General features: G+C 46.4%; 1 protein-coding gene across 1 annotated transcript in view; it reads left to right on the top strand.

The window, feature by feature from the left end:
* Positions 1-19,277, top strand: part of LOC123487289 (signal peptide, CUB and EGF-like domain-containing protein 3) — a gene marked incomplete at its 3' end in the record, with an annotated part of 78,047 nt that overhangs the window by 37,100 nt on the left and 21,670 nt on the right. Inside the window, exons 2-4 of the mRNA XM_045218487.1 lie at positions 88-210; positions 4,308-4,433; positions 17,514-17,648. Coding sequence (XP_045074422.1) covers positions 88-210; positions 4,308-4,433; positions 17,514-17,648 — 384 coding nt within the window. The remainder of the gene's footprint in view (positions 1-87; positions 211-4,307; positions 4,434-17,513; positions 17,649-19,277) is intronic.

The following is a 19,277-nucleotide window of genomic DNA, read 5'->3' as shown; positions in this document are numbered from 1 at the left end:
TACATTAGCCACCTGGGGATAGGAAACATTGTTAGTTGTTAATGTCCTTAGACCTCACTGTTCCCTCCATCTCTCCCTCTCTGTCAGATGTGGACGAGTGTGCAGAGCAAATTGACAACTGCAGCACCGATGCCATCTGCCAGAATACGCTCAAGTCATACAAATGCATCTGCAAGTCAGGCTACAAGGGGGATGGCAAGCACTGTGAAGGTAAGGTGTCAGGGACGCACCCATGCGCTCCCATGCGCACATACACACACACACACACACACACACACACACACACACACACACACACACACACACACACACACCTATGCTTTACATTTCTCATTGGCTTTAAATGACATACTCACCTGAGAGAGAGGATAGAGATGCAGAGTAGACAGGTGTGAGAGAAAAAGACAGGTGCAGCCGACTGCTCTTCTGTGTCAAAGATGAAATGAAGCAGTACATTTCCTACACATGTTAGAGAAGAGAATTAAGATAGCGGATGAAACAGCAGCCAGAGGCCTCTGCCTGCCAAACGGTCAGAGATGTTTCCACAGCCCAGGGCTGCCTGTGACTCTGTCTATAGCCTGTCAGACACAACCCGTTTTTTTTTTAGCAGGGAGCGTTCAAAGCCTCTGGACTGTTATTTCCCTCCATTTTTATTAGTATTACTGCAGAACCAAATCACAATGTCATTTTTTCCCCCTTGCTATTATAATTCTTTAATTTATTTGACTGTGTTTTTCATTGCTCTTTTCCTTCAGGTTATAAGGTTTGCTTTTGAATTTAATGTAAAAAGGAAAATTAAAAAATGCCCAGTTGAAAGGCTAATCTAAGCTGAGGACAGAGTAGAGAGCTGATTCCTGACAGAGTATGTGCCTCTCTCTCTTCAATAGCACCTCATCTGTATAGACACCTCCAGGCCCATTAACAACATCAGTGTAGTTGATTGCCATGAGCTGCCTTCCTCTCTTATATTGAGTGGGTTAATAATCATATTAGTAATCATAGTAGGTAGAAGGCAGTGCAGTACAGTACAAGGCTGTTGGTCCTGCCCTGGTTTCTACACAGTGAGTTCTTATTGACTTTACCTGGTTTAAACTAAGGACAGGAGGAGTATGGCCTGAAATAAAATGTATGATCGTGATTTGGTTTTATTTTTTCATTTAAGTTTAATCTCTTTGCCAATCATTAGAGTTTACATTTCTGTATAAATTACTGTGATTATTGGTCTACTGTTAACGAAAGCATTGACTGTAATGTTTTTTCTTCTTCATTTTTATTACCTAATTTAAAGTACACTTTAATCAAAGAAAAACCTGATGTTTTCTGCTAAAGGGTAAGAAACCTGTAAAAATTTAACCAGTGTAGGTTTCAACTGCAACCAAAAGCTGCGCAAGCGGAGCAGTAGATGCGATACTGTAGTGGTGTATATATGGTGTTACTGAAACAAACTCCTTAAACCTTGGCAAAGCATGGGCCAATGGCTTGTATATGCTGAGATGGAATTACAGCCTTTGCTATCATAACATTTGACGCGTTGGCCTTGTGCTTGTGGATGAAGAAGTGTGGAAATTGAGATATTAGGATAGCTGTTCAATTATACTGTCCCTGTGTTACTTTTCAGTTCATTCTGAAATTGTACACACTAGAGTACACACTGGTAGTATACACTATATGCCAGGCGATTAGGCCTGGCTGTCGCCGTTCCAATTAATTCCAAAGGTGTTCGATGGGGTTGAGGTCAGGGCTCTGTGCAGGCCAGTCAAGTTCTTCCACACCGATCTCGTCAAACCATTTCTGTATGGACCTCACTTTGTGCACAGGGGCATTTTTATGCTGAAACAGGAAAGGGCCTTCCCCAAACTGTTGCCACAAAGTTGGAAGCACAGAATCATCTAGAATGTAATTGTATGCTGTAGCGTTAAGATTTTCCTTTTTAAGGGGGGCCTAGCCCGAACCATGAAAAACAGCCCCAGACCATTATTCCTCCTCCACCTAACTTTATAGTTGGCACTATGCATTCGGGCAGGTAGCGTTCTCCTGGTATCCGCTAAACCCAGATTCGTACATCGGATGCCAGATGGTGAAGCGTGATTCATCACTTCAGAGAGCGCATTTCCACTGCCCCAGAGTCCAATGGCGGCGAGCTTTACACCACTCCAGCTGACGCTTGGCATTGCGCATGGTGATCTTAGGCTTGTGTGCGGCTGCTCGGCCATGGAAACCCATTTCATGAAGCTCCCGACGAACAGTTGTTGTGTTGACACACACACACACACACACAGTCTTGCGTAGCTAACCTTGTCAGGACTTACAATTCAGTCCCATTCAAAATCCTATTTTCCCTAACCCGTAACCCTAACCCTAAACCTAATTCTAACCCTAACACTAATTCTAACCTTAACCCTAAACCCCCTAGAAATAGCATTTGACCTTGTGGGGACCAACAAAATGTCCCCTGTTGGTCAAAGTATAGTTAAACACGTCTACACACACACACACACACACACACACAGCCCTATAGGTAATGCTTGGATATATACTGCATTGTTTACTGCATGTTTTTGCCTGTTTCTCTGCATGTTTACCCATACAATAACACCAAGCTTGAGCATTCTGTATTCAACATTAAAATGCCATTATAAAATGTAAGCAGTCACAGACTGTTAAGCACAGGAACAGTATTTATACCCTGCTACTATAGGTCCTTAGAGTTCTGCTGAGAGATGAGAGAAATAAAGCAAAACAGGGAAAGAGAAGAATAATAAATATTCATGTTCTAGATGTGGTACTTGCTGATGGGTCCTGACTCACGGTGTGTGGAGGGAACTTTGGTCCTTAGAGTGGTCTCAGGTGACATGTTGCACTGAGACTCCTGTTGGCAGGCTGGCAGACATGAGGCTGGCAAACACACCTTGGCAGGGCACACCCTCTGTCTCAGGATGCCAGGGAGGTTGTCAGGGAGAGCAGGGAACAGGAAAGGCTGCCAGGCTTGTTCAGAACCATTCTATCCACTCAATCTAGTCTAGTCCATCAGCAGGGGAACCACTGCAGCTGCATCATGCCTCAGTGCCTCTTAGCAAAGTCCCCTGTCCAAGTCATCACATAGACCTCTCTCTCTCTCTCTCTCTCTCTCTCTCAATCTCTCTTTCTTTTAACCCCTAGAACATTATTTAGTTTTTATCTCACTGGTATTGCCCATGGAGTAAATCCACCTGTTTGATAGGAATTTGATGGTGCTGCATTCAATGTGAATGAGTCAAATTGGTCTGTAACAGACTGAATAGTGAACAGACTGAACAATGGAGTTGGGTGGATAGAATAATGTTGATCTTGAGAAATGACAGTGTTGTGAACAAGAGGGAGGAAGCCTCCACTCGTTGAGGGGATGAGATGCTCTTAGCCCAGGGTAGATGAGAGTGAGACTGGCATTCATGTCTCCTGTGTGACATCAGCAGCAGAACGTTGAGGTGACAGGCAGCTCTGGGAGTTAAAGGGAGAGTGCACTGGTCCAGGCTCAGCCCATTGCTGTCAAGTCAAATCAAGCACTGAGTAATCTGTACCAGGCAGCTGCAAAGAGGAGCTGAAGCACCCGGATTGTTGGCCCTAAATGGGCCAGAAAATAAGTATCTCTTTCTAGTTATCTTTCTCTGTTTGTCTTTCTCTCCCTCTGTCTATCTCTCTCTCTCACACTCTCTCTCCCTCTGTCTCTCTCTGTCTCTCTTTCACTCTCTCTCTGCCTCTCTCTCCTAACACCCATCATATCTCAGCTGTTATCTCCCTGTCTTCATGGACAAATTCACTTTCCCCATCCACAGTTACTGTACCCTCTCTGCCTGCCTCTAAAGGTTGAGTCAACTTGACTTACTGTGTCTGTGTGGCAGTATTTATAGTACATTACACATATCACACTCTTTTGGCACACCAGGTCTTGTTTCATACCCATTTACTCCCATCACACCCACTCACTGATTCATTCTATTCTCATCTTTAGTGTTAATGTATATTTCCTTTTTGTCTTCTGCTCTTGGATTTGTAGTGTTTATGCAGATTTCATGAGGGATACATGCACCAACGTTTCTGACCTGAATGCAAACAATTGTTGAAATAACATACTCCTTAAACATGTCTTACAAGTAGCAAAGTTTGTCATACCAATCTCTGTTTCATTTGACCAAGAACACCCTCTCAGGCTATATGCTGAGTCGAAACCTTGGGTGGTGGGGTGCAGGTCAGTCATTAACATCCCGTAGTCCTAACCCATAGGCCTTACTCATTTCATAACCTGTCCCTCTGTCTCTTCCTCCCTGCAGATTTAGACGAGTGTGCGAGTGAGTACAACGGTGGCTGTGTCCATGACTGCATCAACATCCCGGGGAACTACAGGTGCACATGCTATGACGGCTTCCGCCTGGCACACGACGGACACAACTGCCTTGGTGAGTGTGTGTGAGTGCGTCCTGGTGTGTGTTTTCTGATGAACAGATTTATGACCTTGTGTCCTTACAGTCACTTTGTTGGATAGCTCAAGGAGAGAACTATACTGAACAAAAATATAAACGCAACGTGTAAAGTGTTGGTCCCATGTTTCATGAGCTGAAATAAAAGATCCCAGAAATGTTCCATATGCACAAAAAGCTTATTTCTCTCAAATTTTGTGCACAAATTTGCCAAGATAATCCATCCAACTGACAGGTGTGGCATATCAAGAAGAGGATTAAACAGCATGATCATTACACAGGTGCACCTTGTGCTAGGGACAATAAAAGGCCACTCTAAAATGTACAGTTTTGTCACACAACACAATGCTACAGATGTCTCAAGTTTTGAGGGAGCGTACAATTGTCATGCTGACTGCAGGAATGTCCAACAGAGCTGTTGCCAGAATATTGAATGTTAATTTCTCAAACCATAAGCTGCCTCCAACATTGTTTTAGAGAATTTGGCAGTACGTCCAATCGGCCTCACAACCGCAGACCACGTGTAACCACACCAGCCCAGGACTTCCACATCCGGGATCGTCTAAGAAAGGGGGCCCACCCATGGCTGCGCCCCTGCCCAGTCATGTGAAATCCAAAGATTAGGGCCTAATTTATTTATTTCAAATGACTGTTTTTCTTCACTGAACTGTAACTCAGTAAAGTCTTTGAAATTGTTGCATGTTGCGTTTATATTTTTGTTCAGTATAAATTACTGTAGCACACATAAGGTCCCTGAGTAGGAAATGCCTGGTTTACTTGCACATGTCCAAGTCTTAAATATTGAATTTGACATAATTCATGTTGTTGCATGAATTTATCTTCCAGACTGGATGTCTATCATACCTCAAAAAAGGGCTTTGGGGCCGGGATCATTTATTTGTCAGGGCTTATGTGTGACTTTTAGACTACTACCACAGACAGAACAATGAGCCAGATATTTCACTGGATGCATAAATGTGAAGCATGCGGTTGGCGCTTCCACTCACTACCACTGTGACCGGCAGTGGGAGAACGCGCCAATAGTATCTCACTAGCTCGTGCTTGACTCTGCCTACTTTCTTGCTCGTTCTGCCCACTATGATTAATTTGCTCCCATTGAAAAGACAGGCTCTGGTCTACCTTGGGTTAGTTATAAAAATCTTTGCTACTACTGTAGTTCACTTCTTGCAAATGTTTCCTGGTCCCACATAGCAAGTAGACTATGCTCTCACAACTTCTGTTTTCCACATGCGAAAAAAGCCTGAATTTATGAAGAGCTTGACCCTGGGCTCAGCGCTCTGAGTGAGCTGTAAGTGGACCAGACTTTCTCATGGCTTAATATTACACCAGTGTGCCATTCATATTAGCCCCTTGGAGCACACATTTACATTTTAGTAATTTAGCAGACGCTCTTATCCAGAGCGACTTACAGTAAGTGAGTGCATACATTTTTCATACTGGCCCCCCGTGGGAATCGAACCCACAACCCTGGTGTTGCAAGCGCCATGCTTTACCAACTGAGCTACAGGAGGCCATTTAACTTAAAAGGTTACAAAATTAAGGGAGTGTAATTCTGCTCACGTGCTAAACATAGCCACCCTCTCTCTCCCCCTCTATTCTTCTCTCCCTCTCTCCACAGTCTCCCACTCCCTCCCTCTCTCCCTCCCTCTACCATCTCTGCTCTCCCTCCTCTCCCTCTCCCACAGGCTCCCTCTCCCTGCTCCAAAACCCCAAGTCAAACCTGGCTTCTCCTCAGACAGAAACATTGATTTGAACCTCATCATGAAACATTTGAACCTTTGATGTTGTTTGTTGCTGTGTGTTGACCATGAATGAGAATAGCAACAAGTGTGATTTGGTATAACTACTCTAATCTGTCATAGACAGGTTATGTGTTGACAGATGTCTCTCTCTCTTCTCTGTGAATCATTGTCTCTTTCTGTATTATTGTTGGTTTACAAAATGCTTCATTGGTGTAGGATAGAGTGATTATGTGTTGGTGGTGAATTAAATCAGTGTGTTCTTTCTAACACACTAACATAAACAGTAGATAAACTATTTATCAGCACAACCTACAACTTTACTTATCAACATTGTATACATGCTGTGGGCTTGAAAAGTCAACAACTACTCATATATATTTATCATGCCCTTAAAGAACTGAAAGAGTCTTTCACTATTTTCTCTCTCTCTCTCTCTCTCTCTCTCTCTCTCTCTCTCTCTCTCTCTCTCTCTCTCTCTCTCTCTCTCTCTCTCTCTCTCTCTCTCTCTCTCTCTCTCTCTCTCTCTCGCTATCTCTCTCTTAACTCAAAACAAGCAGGGTTATTTTCCAAGTCATTTAGCATGGCCCATTTATTTGTGTGTGGATAATTTGCTATGCTGTGGATGAGCTCATCCCTTGCATGCAGGTGTGTAACTGGAGTATCTGCGGTTGTGGGCCTGCTGCCTCTTCAGGCCATGCTTCCATCAATCCCTTTGATATATTTCCCTCTATCTTATCATCCATATACTTGTTTTATGTGCAGGCACACACACACACAAACACACACACACGCACGCAATCACGCACACACACACAGAGATGTACACACCCTTGCATACACGCACCCTTGCACATACTCACACACACACATAGTTCTGTATTCAATTGTTTGTTAGTGTGTGTGTGTTCATGTGAGGATGATTTGTTATGTGTGTATCATCCTATGAATCTTCCTGCCACGGTTCTACTTCAGTGTTCTTCACAGATGCCCTCTTGGCCAGCAGGCAGAGAAATCATCCAACTAACCCTGCTTTCTCTTCTCTCACACTCCCTCCCAGGTCTCAGCGTCTTTTCATGGATTTAGATGTATAAAGCTAGTCCTTGTCATTCTGCATTACACATGGTTTTACTGGTAATATGCCGTAGTTAGTCCCCCCACAGATGTGAATAACAAGTGGATGAATCATCATTGAATCATTTGAATCGTTTTACCTCCCATAGAGTCAGTGCAATAACACATTCAATGAACAGATGTATCTTTTTATTTGCACACATTGAACGATTAACAAAAGTAAAACGTAATTAGCGATAAATTATTTTGATAAACTATTTTGAGTTGGTAAGGCATGTATTGGTTCTGAAAAGGTTTCTAGCCCTTCGAGCGCCACCTATTCTTTCCTAGCAATTACCCTGGCCTTGTGGGTTGGATGAGAGCTTGGAGGATTTGGAAAGAATACCGTCTTATACATACCCGCTCCAGAATGCTAAGAGATTCATCCTTACCACAGAAACAGGATAGGAAGAAGCATTGGTGGGGGTTTCATGTTCCCCCTTCGATAAGATTAGTTCTATTGGCCTGTAACTGGAGTGGCTGTGCAGCTGCTGCCCAGAGGAGCTCAGACCTAATTGAGGCTCTGGGTAGTGGGTTGGAGAGCAGACTGACACCTGGACGGGACAGTGAGTGTAATCAGTGAGTGATTCACTCCTAGACCCACCTGATCTGATCCTCCAAAGTTCACATAGAGCCAAGTCCCTTTCGCCTTTACCCACAGAAAATCTATTGTTTAACACCTGAAGTTGATGATTCACATGTTTGGGTTGGCTTTGATTCCCTCTCCTCTCCTCTCCTCTCCTCTCCTCTCCTCTCTCCCTCCTCTCCTCTCCTCTCCTCTCCTCTCCTCTCCTCTCCTCTCCTCTCCTCTCCCTCTCCTCTCCTCTCCTCTCCTCTCCTCTCCTCTCCTCTCCTGTTGCCCTCTGTCACACGGCCCTGGCTCCTCTCCTCTCCTCTCCTCTCCTCTCCTCTCCCTCTCCTCTCCTCTCCTCTCCTCTCCTCTCCTCTCCTCTCCTCTCCTCTCCTCTCCTCTGCTGTTGCCCTCTGTCACACGGCCCTGGCTCCTCTCCTCCTGTTGCCCTCTGTCACACTGCCCTGGCCTTAGCCAGCAGGGGTTGCTGTCTCTGCTAGTCAGGCCAGGGGCCGGGTTGGGCTAGGCAGGAGTTGCCAACGAGGCGTTCTTCTGGCCCCCACTGACCGGCCAGCACCACATGACTCCTGGTAATTGGCTCTAGCAGTGTTAATGATGTTGGGTGGCAGCGGCAGCGGCAGGCGGCGGAGCCCTACACACCTCACAAAGACATCAGGAAGTCAGGTGGAAGCAATGTGATGTCACAGCACAGTGAATCTGTGCATGTGGAGTAAGATGCCGCTGTCGGTCACTGTATAATTTACCTTATGGTGTGCTCTTGTAGTCACTGATGTCTTGAGATCTCTACGACGAGGTACACTGTAGTGAAGAAGTGAAGCGGAAACAATGTTATTATATTCTTTATGAGCTAAATTGCTTTTTTTTAAAGGCCTTTACTGAATTACCACACCTAGTTCATAATGATGTTGGGACAGAAGGAATATTTATGCTCTTAAAAAGTAGCCTATAGGCAGTGGTGTAAAGTACTTAAGTAAAAATACTTTAAAGTACTACTTAAGTAGTTTTTGGGGGTATCTGTACTTTACTTTACTATTTATATTTTTTACAACTTTTACTTTTACTTCACTACATTCCTAAAGAAAATGATGTACTTTTTACTCCATACATTTTCCCTAAGACCCAAAAGTGCTCGTTACATTTTGAATGCTTAGCAGGATAGGAAAATGATCAAATTCACACACTTATCAAGAGAACATCCCTGGTCATCCCTTCTGCCTCTGATCTGTAAGACTCACTAAACACAAATGCTTCGTTTGTAAATTATGTTGAGTGAGTGTTGGAGTGTGCCCCTGGCTATTCATATACAGTATATTAAAAAAACAAGAAAATGGTGCCATCTGGTTTGCTTAATATAAGGATTTAAAAATGATTTATACTTTTACTTTTACTTTTGATACTTAAGTATATTTAAAACCAAATACTTTTAGATTTTTACTCAAGTAGTATTTTACTGTGTGACTTTCACGTTTGCTTGAGTCATTTTCTATTAAGGTATCTTTACTTTTACTCAAGTATGACAATTGGATACTTTTTCCACCACTGCCTATAGGGGAAAAAATGGATTTGAATTCAATTCGTTCACACACATTCGCATAACAATCAAAAGCAAATGCATGATGTCCATTATTCCCCACTAAGGTACAAATGTCCCCACATTTATGAGCTATGTGTTTTCTTTTATAAGGTCCTCTAGGTCCTCTAGACCCTAAATCATTCTTATCATTGGTACGGTCCATTGGAATTGCTCAAGTAGGGATATGTGATGCAAAAAACTGTATCATTAACATCTGTATAAATACACCCTGATGGATTTATAGCTACCAAACCACAAATGACATCTTTACTAACCTTTGGCCCCAGCAGAAAACCCTCTCTCTCTCTCTCTCTCTCTCTCTCTCTCTCTCTCTCTCTCTCTCTCTCTCTCTCTCTCTCTCTCTCTCTCTCTCTCTCTCTCTCTCTCTCTGTAGGAGCAGTACCTCAGGTCTCAGACTCACATAGCTGTATTTAGTCAAGAGGGCACAATATCAATACCATTGCTTATAAAGCCTTTACGTTCAAATAACAATATGATTATCCTCAGTCATCTTCTGTCAGTGAAGAGCATGAACTATAGTCAAAGTATTCACTGTTCTTCTATTTCAACCTCAAACCAAAGCTGCATGAAATGTCCTTATTCTCTTATGTGATAATCCCATTCCCATGGCAACAGCCCTCTGACTAAGTGGAAAAGCTTTGTTTTCTCCACACTCTATTGTGACAGCTTTGAGTGATCGCTTGGTTGAGCCTGTACCTCTAATCCCCAGGGATCTTGCTCTAAGGCTGGCTAATCAAACTGCCAGGATTCAGCCTGATGTATTATTGACCAGGGGGCTGATGGGAAAGTGCAATCATCAGAGAGCCTCACGTTGATTCGCTCCATCCTCACTCTTTGAAGCACGCACCCTTTGATGCAACACTTTTAAGTGCATTTATTAAACTTTAAATGGTAGTGTGATAACCCCCCTCCCCCATCACCACCCCTCACTTGACTAGATCTTGACAGATAGTATTTGGACATTGTCACACCCTGGCTCTGGGACTCTATATGTTGAGCCAGGGTGTGTTCATTCTATGTGTTCATTTTCTATGTTGGGTATTCTAAGTTGTTCTATGTCTATGTTGGCCAGAGTGGCTCCCAATCAGAGGCAACGAGTGTCAGCTGTTGTGGGTTGTCTCTGACTGGGAGCCATATTTAAACTGTATGTTTTCCCTTGGGTGTTGTGGGTTTTTGTTCCGTGTCGGTATTGTTAACCGTGGACTTCACGAGTCGTGTTTTGTTTGATACTTTAATTAAATAAAGTCATGTTTGTTTCACACGCTGCGCCTTGGTCTACTCACTACTACGACGATCGTGACAGAAAAACCCACCATACAACGACCAAGCAGCGTGTCCAGGAACACACGCAGGAGGTGACGCTGGTGGATGTCCTCCTCGGTTGGGGGCAGATTACCGAGGAGGAGGCCGTCCGGTACCGGAGGGCTATGAAGGGGGAGACCCAGGCAGGAGAGGAGCAGCGGCGTCAGCAGTGCCATCGTCGGACGGACGAGAGGCACCCCCAATAATTTTTTAGGGGGGGGCACACGGCGTGGGCGACTGGGCAGCAGGAGGCTGCCACAGGGCGAAATAGGAGACGAAGAGAGAAGGCCACCGGGTTACGGGAGCCATTGGCGAGAGGAGGGAAGGAAGTCGTAGAGGCACGGCGAGAGGTACTGAGGTGTATTGCCAGTCCGGTCCGGCCCGTTCCTGATCCCCGTTTAAAGCCAGTGGTGTGTGTTCCCAGTACGGTCCGGCCTGTCCCTGCTCCACGCACCAAGCCTACGGTGTGCGTCGTTTCCCGGTCCGGCCTGTTCCTGCCACCCGCACCAAGTCTACGGTGCGCGTCGCCAGCCCGACCCGGCCTGTTCCTGCCACTCGCACCAAACCTACGGTGCGCGTCGACAGCCCAGCCCGGCCTGTTCCCGCTCCACGCACCAAGCCTACGGTGTGCGTCGACAGCCCAGCCCGGCCTGTTCCTGCTCCACGCACCAAACCTACGGTGTGCGTCGCCAGCCCTGTCCGGCCTGTCCCTGCTCCACGCACCAAGCCTACGGTGTGCGTTGACAGCCCAGCCCGGCCTGTCCCTGCTCCACGCACCAAGCCTACGGTGTGCGTCGCCAGCCCTGTCCGGCCTGTCCCTGCTCCACGCACCAAGCCTACGGTGTGCGTCGTCAGCCCTGCCCGGCCTGTTCCTGCTCCACGCACCAAACCTACGGTGTGCGTCGTCAGCCCAGCCCGGCCTGTCCCTGCTCCACGCACCAAGCCTACGGTGTGCGTCGCCAGTCCTGCCCGGCCTGTTCCTGCTCCACGCACCAAGCCTACGGTGTGCGTCGCCAGCCCAGCCCGGCCTGTTCCTGCTCCACGCACCAAGCCTACGGTGTGCGTCGCCAGCCCTGCCCGGCCTGTTCCTGCTCCACGCACCAAGCCTACGGTGTGCGTCGACAGCCCAGCCCGGCCTGTCCCTGCTCCACGCACCAAACCTACGGTGTGCGTCGCCAGCCCAGCCCGGCCTGTTCCTGCTCCACGCACCAAGCCTACGGTGTGCGTCGCCAGCCCTGCCCGGCCTGTCCCTGCTCCACGCACCAAGCCTACGGTGTGCGTCGACAGCCCAGCCCGGCCTGTCCCTGCTCCACGCACCAAGCCTACGGTGTGCGTCGTCAGCCTGGTCCAGCCCGTTCCCTGCCACTCGCACCGGGCCAGGGGTGCGAGTCGTCAGCCTGGTCCAGCCCGTTCCTGCCACTCGCACCAAGCCAGGGGTGCGAGTCGTCAGCCTGGTTCAGCCCGTTCCTGCTACTCGCACCAAGCCCGGGGTACGAGTCATCAGCCTGGTAAGACCGGTCAGCTGCTCCACAACGGAGCGTAAGCAATCCGCTCCGTCAATGTCCAGTCCAGATCCAGCCAGCGGGGTCAGACCGGACCAGGGGCGCTACGGGGGAATTATGGAAGGGTGGTGGTCAAGGCCGGAGCCGGAGCCGCCTCCGAGGAGGAATGCCCACCCAGCCCTCCCCTGTTTGGGGTTTTGTTGAGGCGCGGTCGCAGTCCGCGCCTTTAGGGGGGGGTACTGTCACACCCTGGCTCTGGGACTCTATATGTTGAGCCAGGGTGTGTTCATTCTATGTGTTCATTTTCTATGTTGGGTATTCTAAGTTGTTCTATGTCTATGTTGGCCAGAGTGGCTCCCAATCAGAGGCAACGAGTGTCAGCTGTTGTGGGTTGTCTCTGATTGGGAGCCATATTTAAACTGTATGTTTTCCCTTGGGTGTTGTGGGTTTTTGTTCCGTGTCGGTATTGTTAACCGTGGACTTCACGAGTCGTGTTTTGTTTGATACTTTAATTAAATAAAGTCATGTTTGTTTCACACGCTGCGCCTTGGTCTACTCACTACTACGACGATCGTGACAGACATGAGGAGATTACTTTACCCTCACTGTTCCCCTATGGTCATCATGTGGGTCAAGCTGTTGGCTATTTGAGAGGGAGCCCAGATAATGATGCCCTGGTTAACCCCTCTACTCTCCTAGCATGGCTCAGAGGAAAGGCTATCACTCCTCTGGTTTGATCCAGGGGAAATCACAAAGTCTAGGCTCTCTAGGCGCTTAGTAATAAACCTCTTCTCCGCTCTCCTCCAACATCTCTCCATTGCAGATGCAGATACCCAGAGCCGTCTCATCAGATACTCTCCTCTCCTCAGCGTGTAATCAATTTGCTGTTGTTGTGACACGCACAGATCAGGTTTGGGCATGGAGGCTTTCCACAGTCCAGGTAGGGGAGATGGAGGGTGGAGTGTGGAGTGAGGAGTTGTAAGGGAGGAGGAGGAGGAGTTGGGTTTGGTGTATTAGCTGGCTCTTGAAGAGGATATCAACACTCTCTCTCCCTCAGGATTGTTTGTCCCCATCCACCATGAAATTAACAATTCCAGCTGAGTTGACTGGCAGGGGGGAAACTCAAGCCTGGGATTGGGCTTTACGGATGTAAGCATCCAGCAGACAGCCAACCGTCAGGCAGGAGACGTCAGGGCCTCTCGTCTTCTTGGCACCAGCCTGTCCACCCCAAACACACATCCTGGGGTTTGTTTTTTAAATACTTCCAGACTTCTTTTGGAGGAACAGAGGAATACCATTTGGTATGACCAAAGCTCATTTTTCATTTATGGGATAACCATGTGAGACAGTGGGAGTTCAGGCTCTCTCTGTGTATATTTACCAAAAATCGTAACCTGAGTGACGAGTGCATCGTTTGAGGCTGGGTTTCAATCAAAGCAGCATTAGCTTTGTTTATATCGTGTTAGTATGACAACAAGCTGTTCCACTGAATTAGAATCAAATTGCAGCCTAAGCAAAGCCTTGTTTGTTTTTGTGTGTTGTAGTCACGCTAGTCAGGGTATAAATCAGCCTGATTAAAGTGACCTGAACATACAACACTATACATTGGCTTAACCTAAGGAAGTGCATTGACTAAGCAACACAAAGTATCTCTAGTCTAGTAGCACTCCCACTGTTCTGAGTTCAGTTTCTTACCCACCCACCTAACCGACAGAGAGCATGCGTGGGCTCAGACAACACATCAACTTGTGCATCCTTCTGCTGACGTGCCTGATTAGCGCTGAGTGTTTCTTTACACGTGGCCAGTGTCTGTGTGCACTGAGTGCTCCTCTCAGAGCGTCTCGGCTCGGTTCAAACCTGCCGCCGTGGTCACTGTTCAGTAAAGAGGGTGGAGAGAAGGAATTGTGTCATTGAACTCCAGCAGCAATGGAGAGGAAATCCTCTAATCCTGTTTAAAAGAGAAAGGATCTTGTTTTAATTTGGGACTAGCTCTCTATGTCCCTCCTCCCTCCCATCTACCGATGCTCAGCGAAGCCAAAGGGATGTTTATCCTCATAATGTCTCCTTCACCTACCGGAGCAGCTCAGGCAACACAGCATGCTGTTTGTGTGCTGCCTTCAGCCTGGCTCTGATTGCTGCCTTATTAGGGAGTGTGTGTTTCTTAAACCCCTGTAAATGAAAAGCACAAACAGGGTGAATGGCCGGCCTCGGTCTCACCTCCTCATGTCTCTGGGATGTCTGCTCTGGTCTGGACTACAAAGACATCTGTCTGTCTGCCACCCTGCCTGCCTTCCTGTCTGTCTGTCTGTGTCTGTCTGCCGGTTGGGTCTGTAGAAACACAAATCTTGGTCAGCACTAAGGAGGAGATACACATAGTTTTCAATTTTTCTCCTCAAAACTCCGGTGCTGGGTCAGCAATAAATGGCCATAGAGTCACTGAACCCTTTTAGAAAAAAGACGAGCGCGTCTCCAAAATACGGGTTGAGGAGTTTCTGTAACTCAACCGCCATGTTTACATGGCTGCAAAGGTCAGCACAAGGCCAAATGTTATATATACAGTCAAGGCTATCTAAGAAACCAGCGGACATGGCCTCCGCAAACACAACCAATCTCTTAATCTTCCCTTTCCCCCTCTCCTCCTTACAGCAAATCGAGGGATAGAATGGAGAGATGTCTAATTTTTCCAAACTGAGGCAGCCCTTTTGACTTCATTAAGACGTTATTCCATCCTCTACACATTTTTTTATTTTTACATTTTAAATCCAAATAAAATGAGCACTTCTCCTGGCCATGCCAGAATCTCTTTCCGCTTGGAAATATTTGCTTTGAATGCCAGCCTTGCCCAGCACAAAACACAGGCAATTATTGGAGCTATTTAAACAGGAGAGATCTACTGACAGGCGATGCCTTATTTGGAGGGATGAAGGAATCAGGAAATGAAACCATCATTAATGCGCTGGGGGTTTGGAAAGATAATTCCTTTTTGAGGCTGACTGCGTATTTGGTGTGCATTTTTGCATGTGTCATGAGTGCATTTCTTTGTGTGTTTGTGTGTGTATATGTGTGTGCGCTCGTGCTTGTGTGTGAGCCCACTTGTGTTGGTGTGTGTATTTGGGCGTTTGGTGTTTGGCTTTACAGTTTATCTGTAAAGGTGCAGCTGCAGATTCCTTGCAGCTAAGCTGAAAGGTGTTACCCCTGCCGCTCTCCCTCTCTCTCACTGTGGAGAAAGACTCTGTCAAGTCAAAGCCAAAGCAGCTACACTGAGGCTGGGGTGGATTGCAGCTCTGCTCAAATGGAGCACACTCTGAAATGACTCCAACTTCTTTAACCTTCCTAGACCTTCCAGTCTGTCCTTATAACACTAACTTTATTTAGCATCTATTTTCAAGGCTGCAGGGACAGACACGTCACCTGGATGGCGCTTGTGCTCAGGTTTTCCCAGTGGGCCTGAGTGACATGATGACATTGTTTTGAGAGGAGGGAGGCAACGGTGCTGATGGAGTGTGAGAACAGAGGACTAGACTTGTGGTCACACGCCACTAACCCACTTAGCTACCCCAGAGGTTTCTGTCTAGTTAGGTTCCACTTTGACATCACTCAGGAGTTTGAGGTGTGTGTGTGTTTGTGTGTGAAAGAGAGGAGGACAGAGTGAAGTTTCATTTCTAACTATGCTAGGCTGAGATTCCCCCAGAAAGGAAACTTCATCCAGAGGCCTTCTTAGACTGGACAAATAGACAGAAAATTAGTTTCGCATGACAGTTTATTAAAAAAAGCCTTGTGTATACAGCAGATTATTGATGTGTCGAGCATGGGGATGGATAGGGTTCCAGCGCTGTCCGTTGTCAGGGACAGAGCACAGGTCTCCAGGGGAGGAGGAGGCCTAGAGTCAAGGCACTGTCACGCAAAGGGAATGCTGGGCTGGCAAGTAACATGACTAACATCTAATGCCATAGACAGGTCCTTTCTTGGGAAAGAGATCTTCTGACCTCAATGGGACTTCCTGGTTAAATAAAGGTTAAATAAAAATATACTGTATGGAATATTGTATGACACTGTGCAAGACCTTCCATTTGAAAAGGTTTTCTAAGATTAGTGGATGGCCCCAAAGGTCCCTAATGTGATACTGTTAAGTATTTTTCCCCACCATAAGATGGTGGCTTGATGCTGTACATTTAAAAGAGCTTACACCTGGTTTCTCTATGGTCCAAACCCCATGTAGTTACCGGTGTGCTCTGACGTTTTTAACAAGTTGTTAATGAATAGATGTTGTCCTGTTACCACTGATTGGGTGTAGTCTCAGTTGGCTTCAGACAGAGAGTTCAGAACACCTTTAGTAATATCTTACATAGAGTAAGAGGCACAATGAAGTCTCAGTGGGATTAAATGCTATGTCAGCACCTACCGTGTTAGAATCTACTCATTAGTCTACGGCGCAATGCCCTGTGGCAAAGCAAAGCCCCCGGAGATACCACTGTACAGACTGCTGCTGTGTGCTGCACTTCACTAGGATTCAAGTGGATCCCCTCCCTCTCCCCTCCCTCCCTTACCTTCCCCTCCCTTTCTTCTCCCTCTTTTCTCTCCTTCTCCTCCCTCCTCGATCCCCCCTCTCGTGGCATTCCTTCAGTGGAGGGGCTGACAGACGCTCGTCATCGACAGGTATTCTGCCCCAGGTGGATCAGGTTACCACAGTTACCAGAGGAGTGTGCTGCTCAGGCTTAGTGCTGCACAGTTGGAGGCTTTCAAACCGTGAGCCCTCCGCTCCGTCTTCTGCCACGCAAGATAACTGTGAACTGAGACACCAACTCTTCAGACACCTTTAAACAACCCCCTCTTGCTTCTCTTGACTATGTCTCATATCTCCCCCACATTTTGTGACCTCCGCAGTCTGCACTGCTGAAACCACTCCTCTGGTGATATGAATGTTATTTGGCTCGTAATTTTTCCGAAATTATTATGAACTCTTGTATTCTCCTGTGTCAACGCTTCCATGCCAACAATCTTGCATTTTGTTATGTTGCTGTTACAGTATATCATCATATCTTGTTTCATTCAGTAAAATCTAACTGACTGGTTGCAAAAAGTAACTGCAGAGTAGATCCCTTACTCCAATTGACCCTAGTGGTTTATTTCCATCTCCTCATTCCCATTTGTTTTCTATGATTGTAATGATTGTTCTCTCTTCCTGTTTCATTGCAGATGTGGATGAGTGTTCGGAGGGGAATGGTGGATGTCAACAGATCTGTGTCAACATGATGGGCAGCTACGAGTGCCGCTGCAGAGAAGGATTCTTCCTGAGCGACAACCAGCATACCTGCATCCAAAGGCCTAAAGGTTAGCCTTGCATCCTCAACACGCACACGCACGCACGCACGCACGCACGCACGCACGCACGCACGCACACACACACACACACACACACACACACACACACACACACACACACACACACACACACACACACACACACACACATGCAGACAACACACACACACAAGCATTCCAGCGAAGGGACTGCTCCAGATTTATGGTGCAGGAAAGGATACCAATATGAGCTCATTAGTCCTGCTCTCTGACCTGAAGGTACCTAGTAAACTGCTGGGGTCATGACCTCATTATGGTCCCATTCAGGGGAAGTATCATTTACACTTCAGATGGTGCATTTTCATTAAGCCTTGTTTAAGCTTTACTACAAGTGAAAGGCTATAGGCTAACATCTCAAATGGCACCCTATTCCCTATATAGTGGATTACTTTTGAACAGGGCCCATAGGCCTGTGGTCAAAAGTAGTGCACTATTTAGGGAATAGGGGGCCATTTTGGACACATGGATACTGTAGCAATACTGCAGGCCTGCTGGTATGTCTTCTATGACTGATCTGATATGATAGGGAATCAAACCGGGTCTTTGACAGCAGGATCCGCCCTAACAGGCCTGCCCTGCAGCAAAGGTAAACAAAGGTAACAGTATGAGTGCTTAGAAAACACCTGAGCTGTGAGGAAAGCTGTGTGTTGTTATTTTCTGTCCTTTTGAAATTAGACTGATCTGATCTGGCAGAGTCTGACAGCTTTTTTGAAGCTTAACTGCCAGTGGTATGAATGGCCTTGGGGTGGCTGAGAGAAAAGAAAACTATTAAATATGTAGCCAGGAGCGGGAACAGCACTTGTTTATGTGATTGGGATGGATGTGTCAGAGAAGGGAAGGTGTGGAGCCAATCTTATCACAGAGATACCTGTAGATGAACAACAACAATGACTGCTCCCAATAACTTGACTGATAAGTACATTATCATGCTTTTAGTTTGGGTAGCATGTCAATTCATGAATACAAATATTATTTGACTTCACCCTGACATCGAGATGGAGATGTTTTGTACTTTCATCAACCTGAATAAGGAAGCCCAAAGGTCTCTTTCACAAGAGAAACCTTAAATGCCATTTTACTCTATTCTTCAGTACTACTGAAACAGAAAAGCCTAGCCTCTATGATTTGAGTACAACAGTCTCTTGAGGTCTCAGGGAAGGTGAGGTCACAGTGAGGCAGATTATATCCACTTGCAGCCACTGTCTGCTCTCTGTCTGCTCTCTGTCTGCAGTGTGGGTGTGTGAGCCGTTACCCAAGTGCTTTCTCTTTCCTTCTCTGCTCTCCCTCCAATTTTTCGCTCGTGTCCACATCATGTAGCCTTTTGAATAGAGAGAAATAATAATGGCGTCTTTTTGTAGGCACTAACTCCGCCATGGTTCGTTGGACAAAGGGGAAAATGGGGAAAATGAATGGCGTTTTGAATGACACTGTGCAAGACCTTCCATTTTAAAAGGTTTTCTAAGATTAAATGAATGGCGTTTCTATAGGTTTTTTGGATAAACACCGAAAATAAGTTCTGTGGTAAACACAGGCTTAGGAGATCTTATACGTTTTGTTCTATGACATAATCGTCATCAGCTTCATCAGTCATCTTTTGTG

Source organism: Coregonus clupeaformis, unplaced genomic scaffold, assembly GCF_020615455.1.
Source record: "Coregonus clupeaformis isolate EN_2021a unplaced genomic scaffold, ASM2061545v1 scaf1605, whole genome shotgun sequence".
NCBI classification, from domain to species: domain Eukaryota; kingdom Metazoa; phylum Chordata; class Actinopteri; order Salmoniformes; family Salmonidae; genus Coregonus; species Coregonus clupeaformis.
This window is presented reverse-complemented; position numbering and strand designations above follow the sequence as displayed.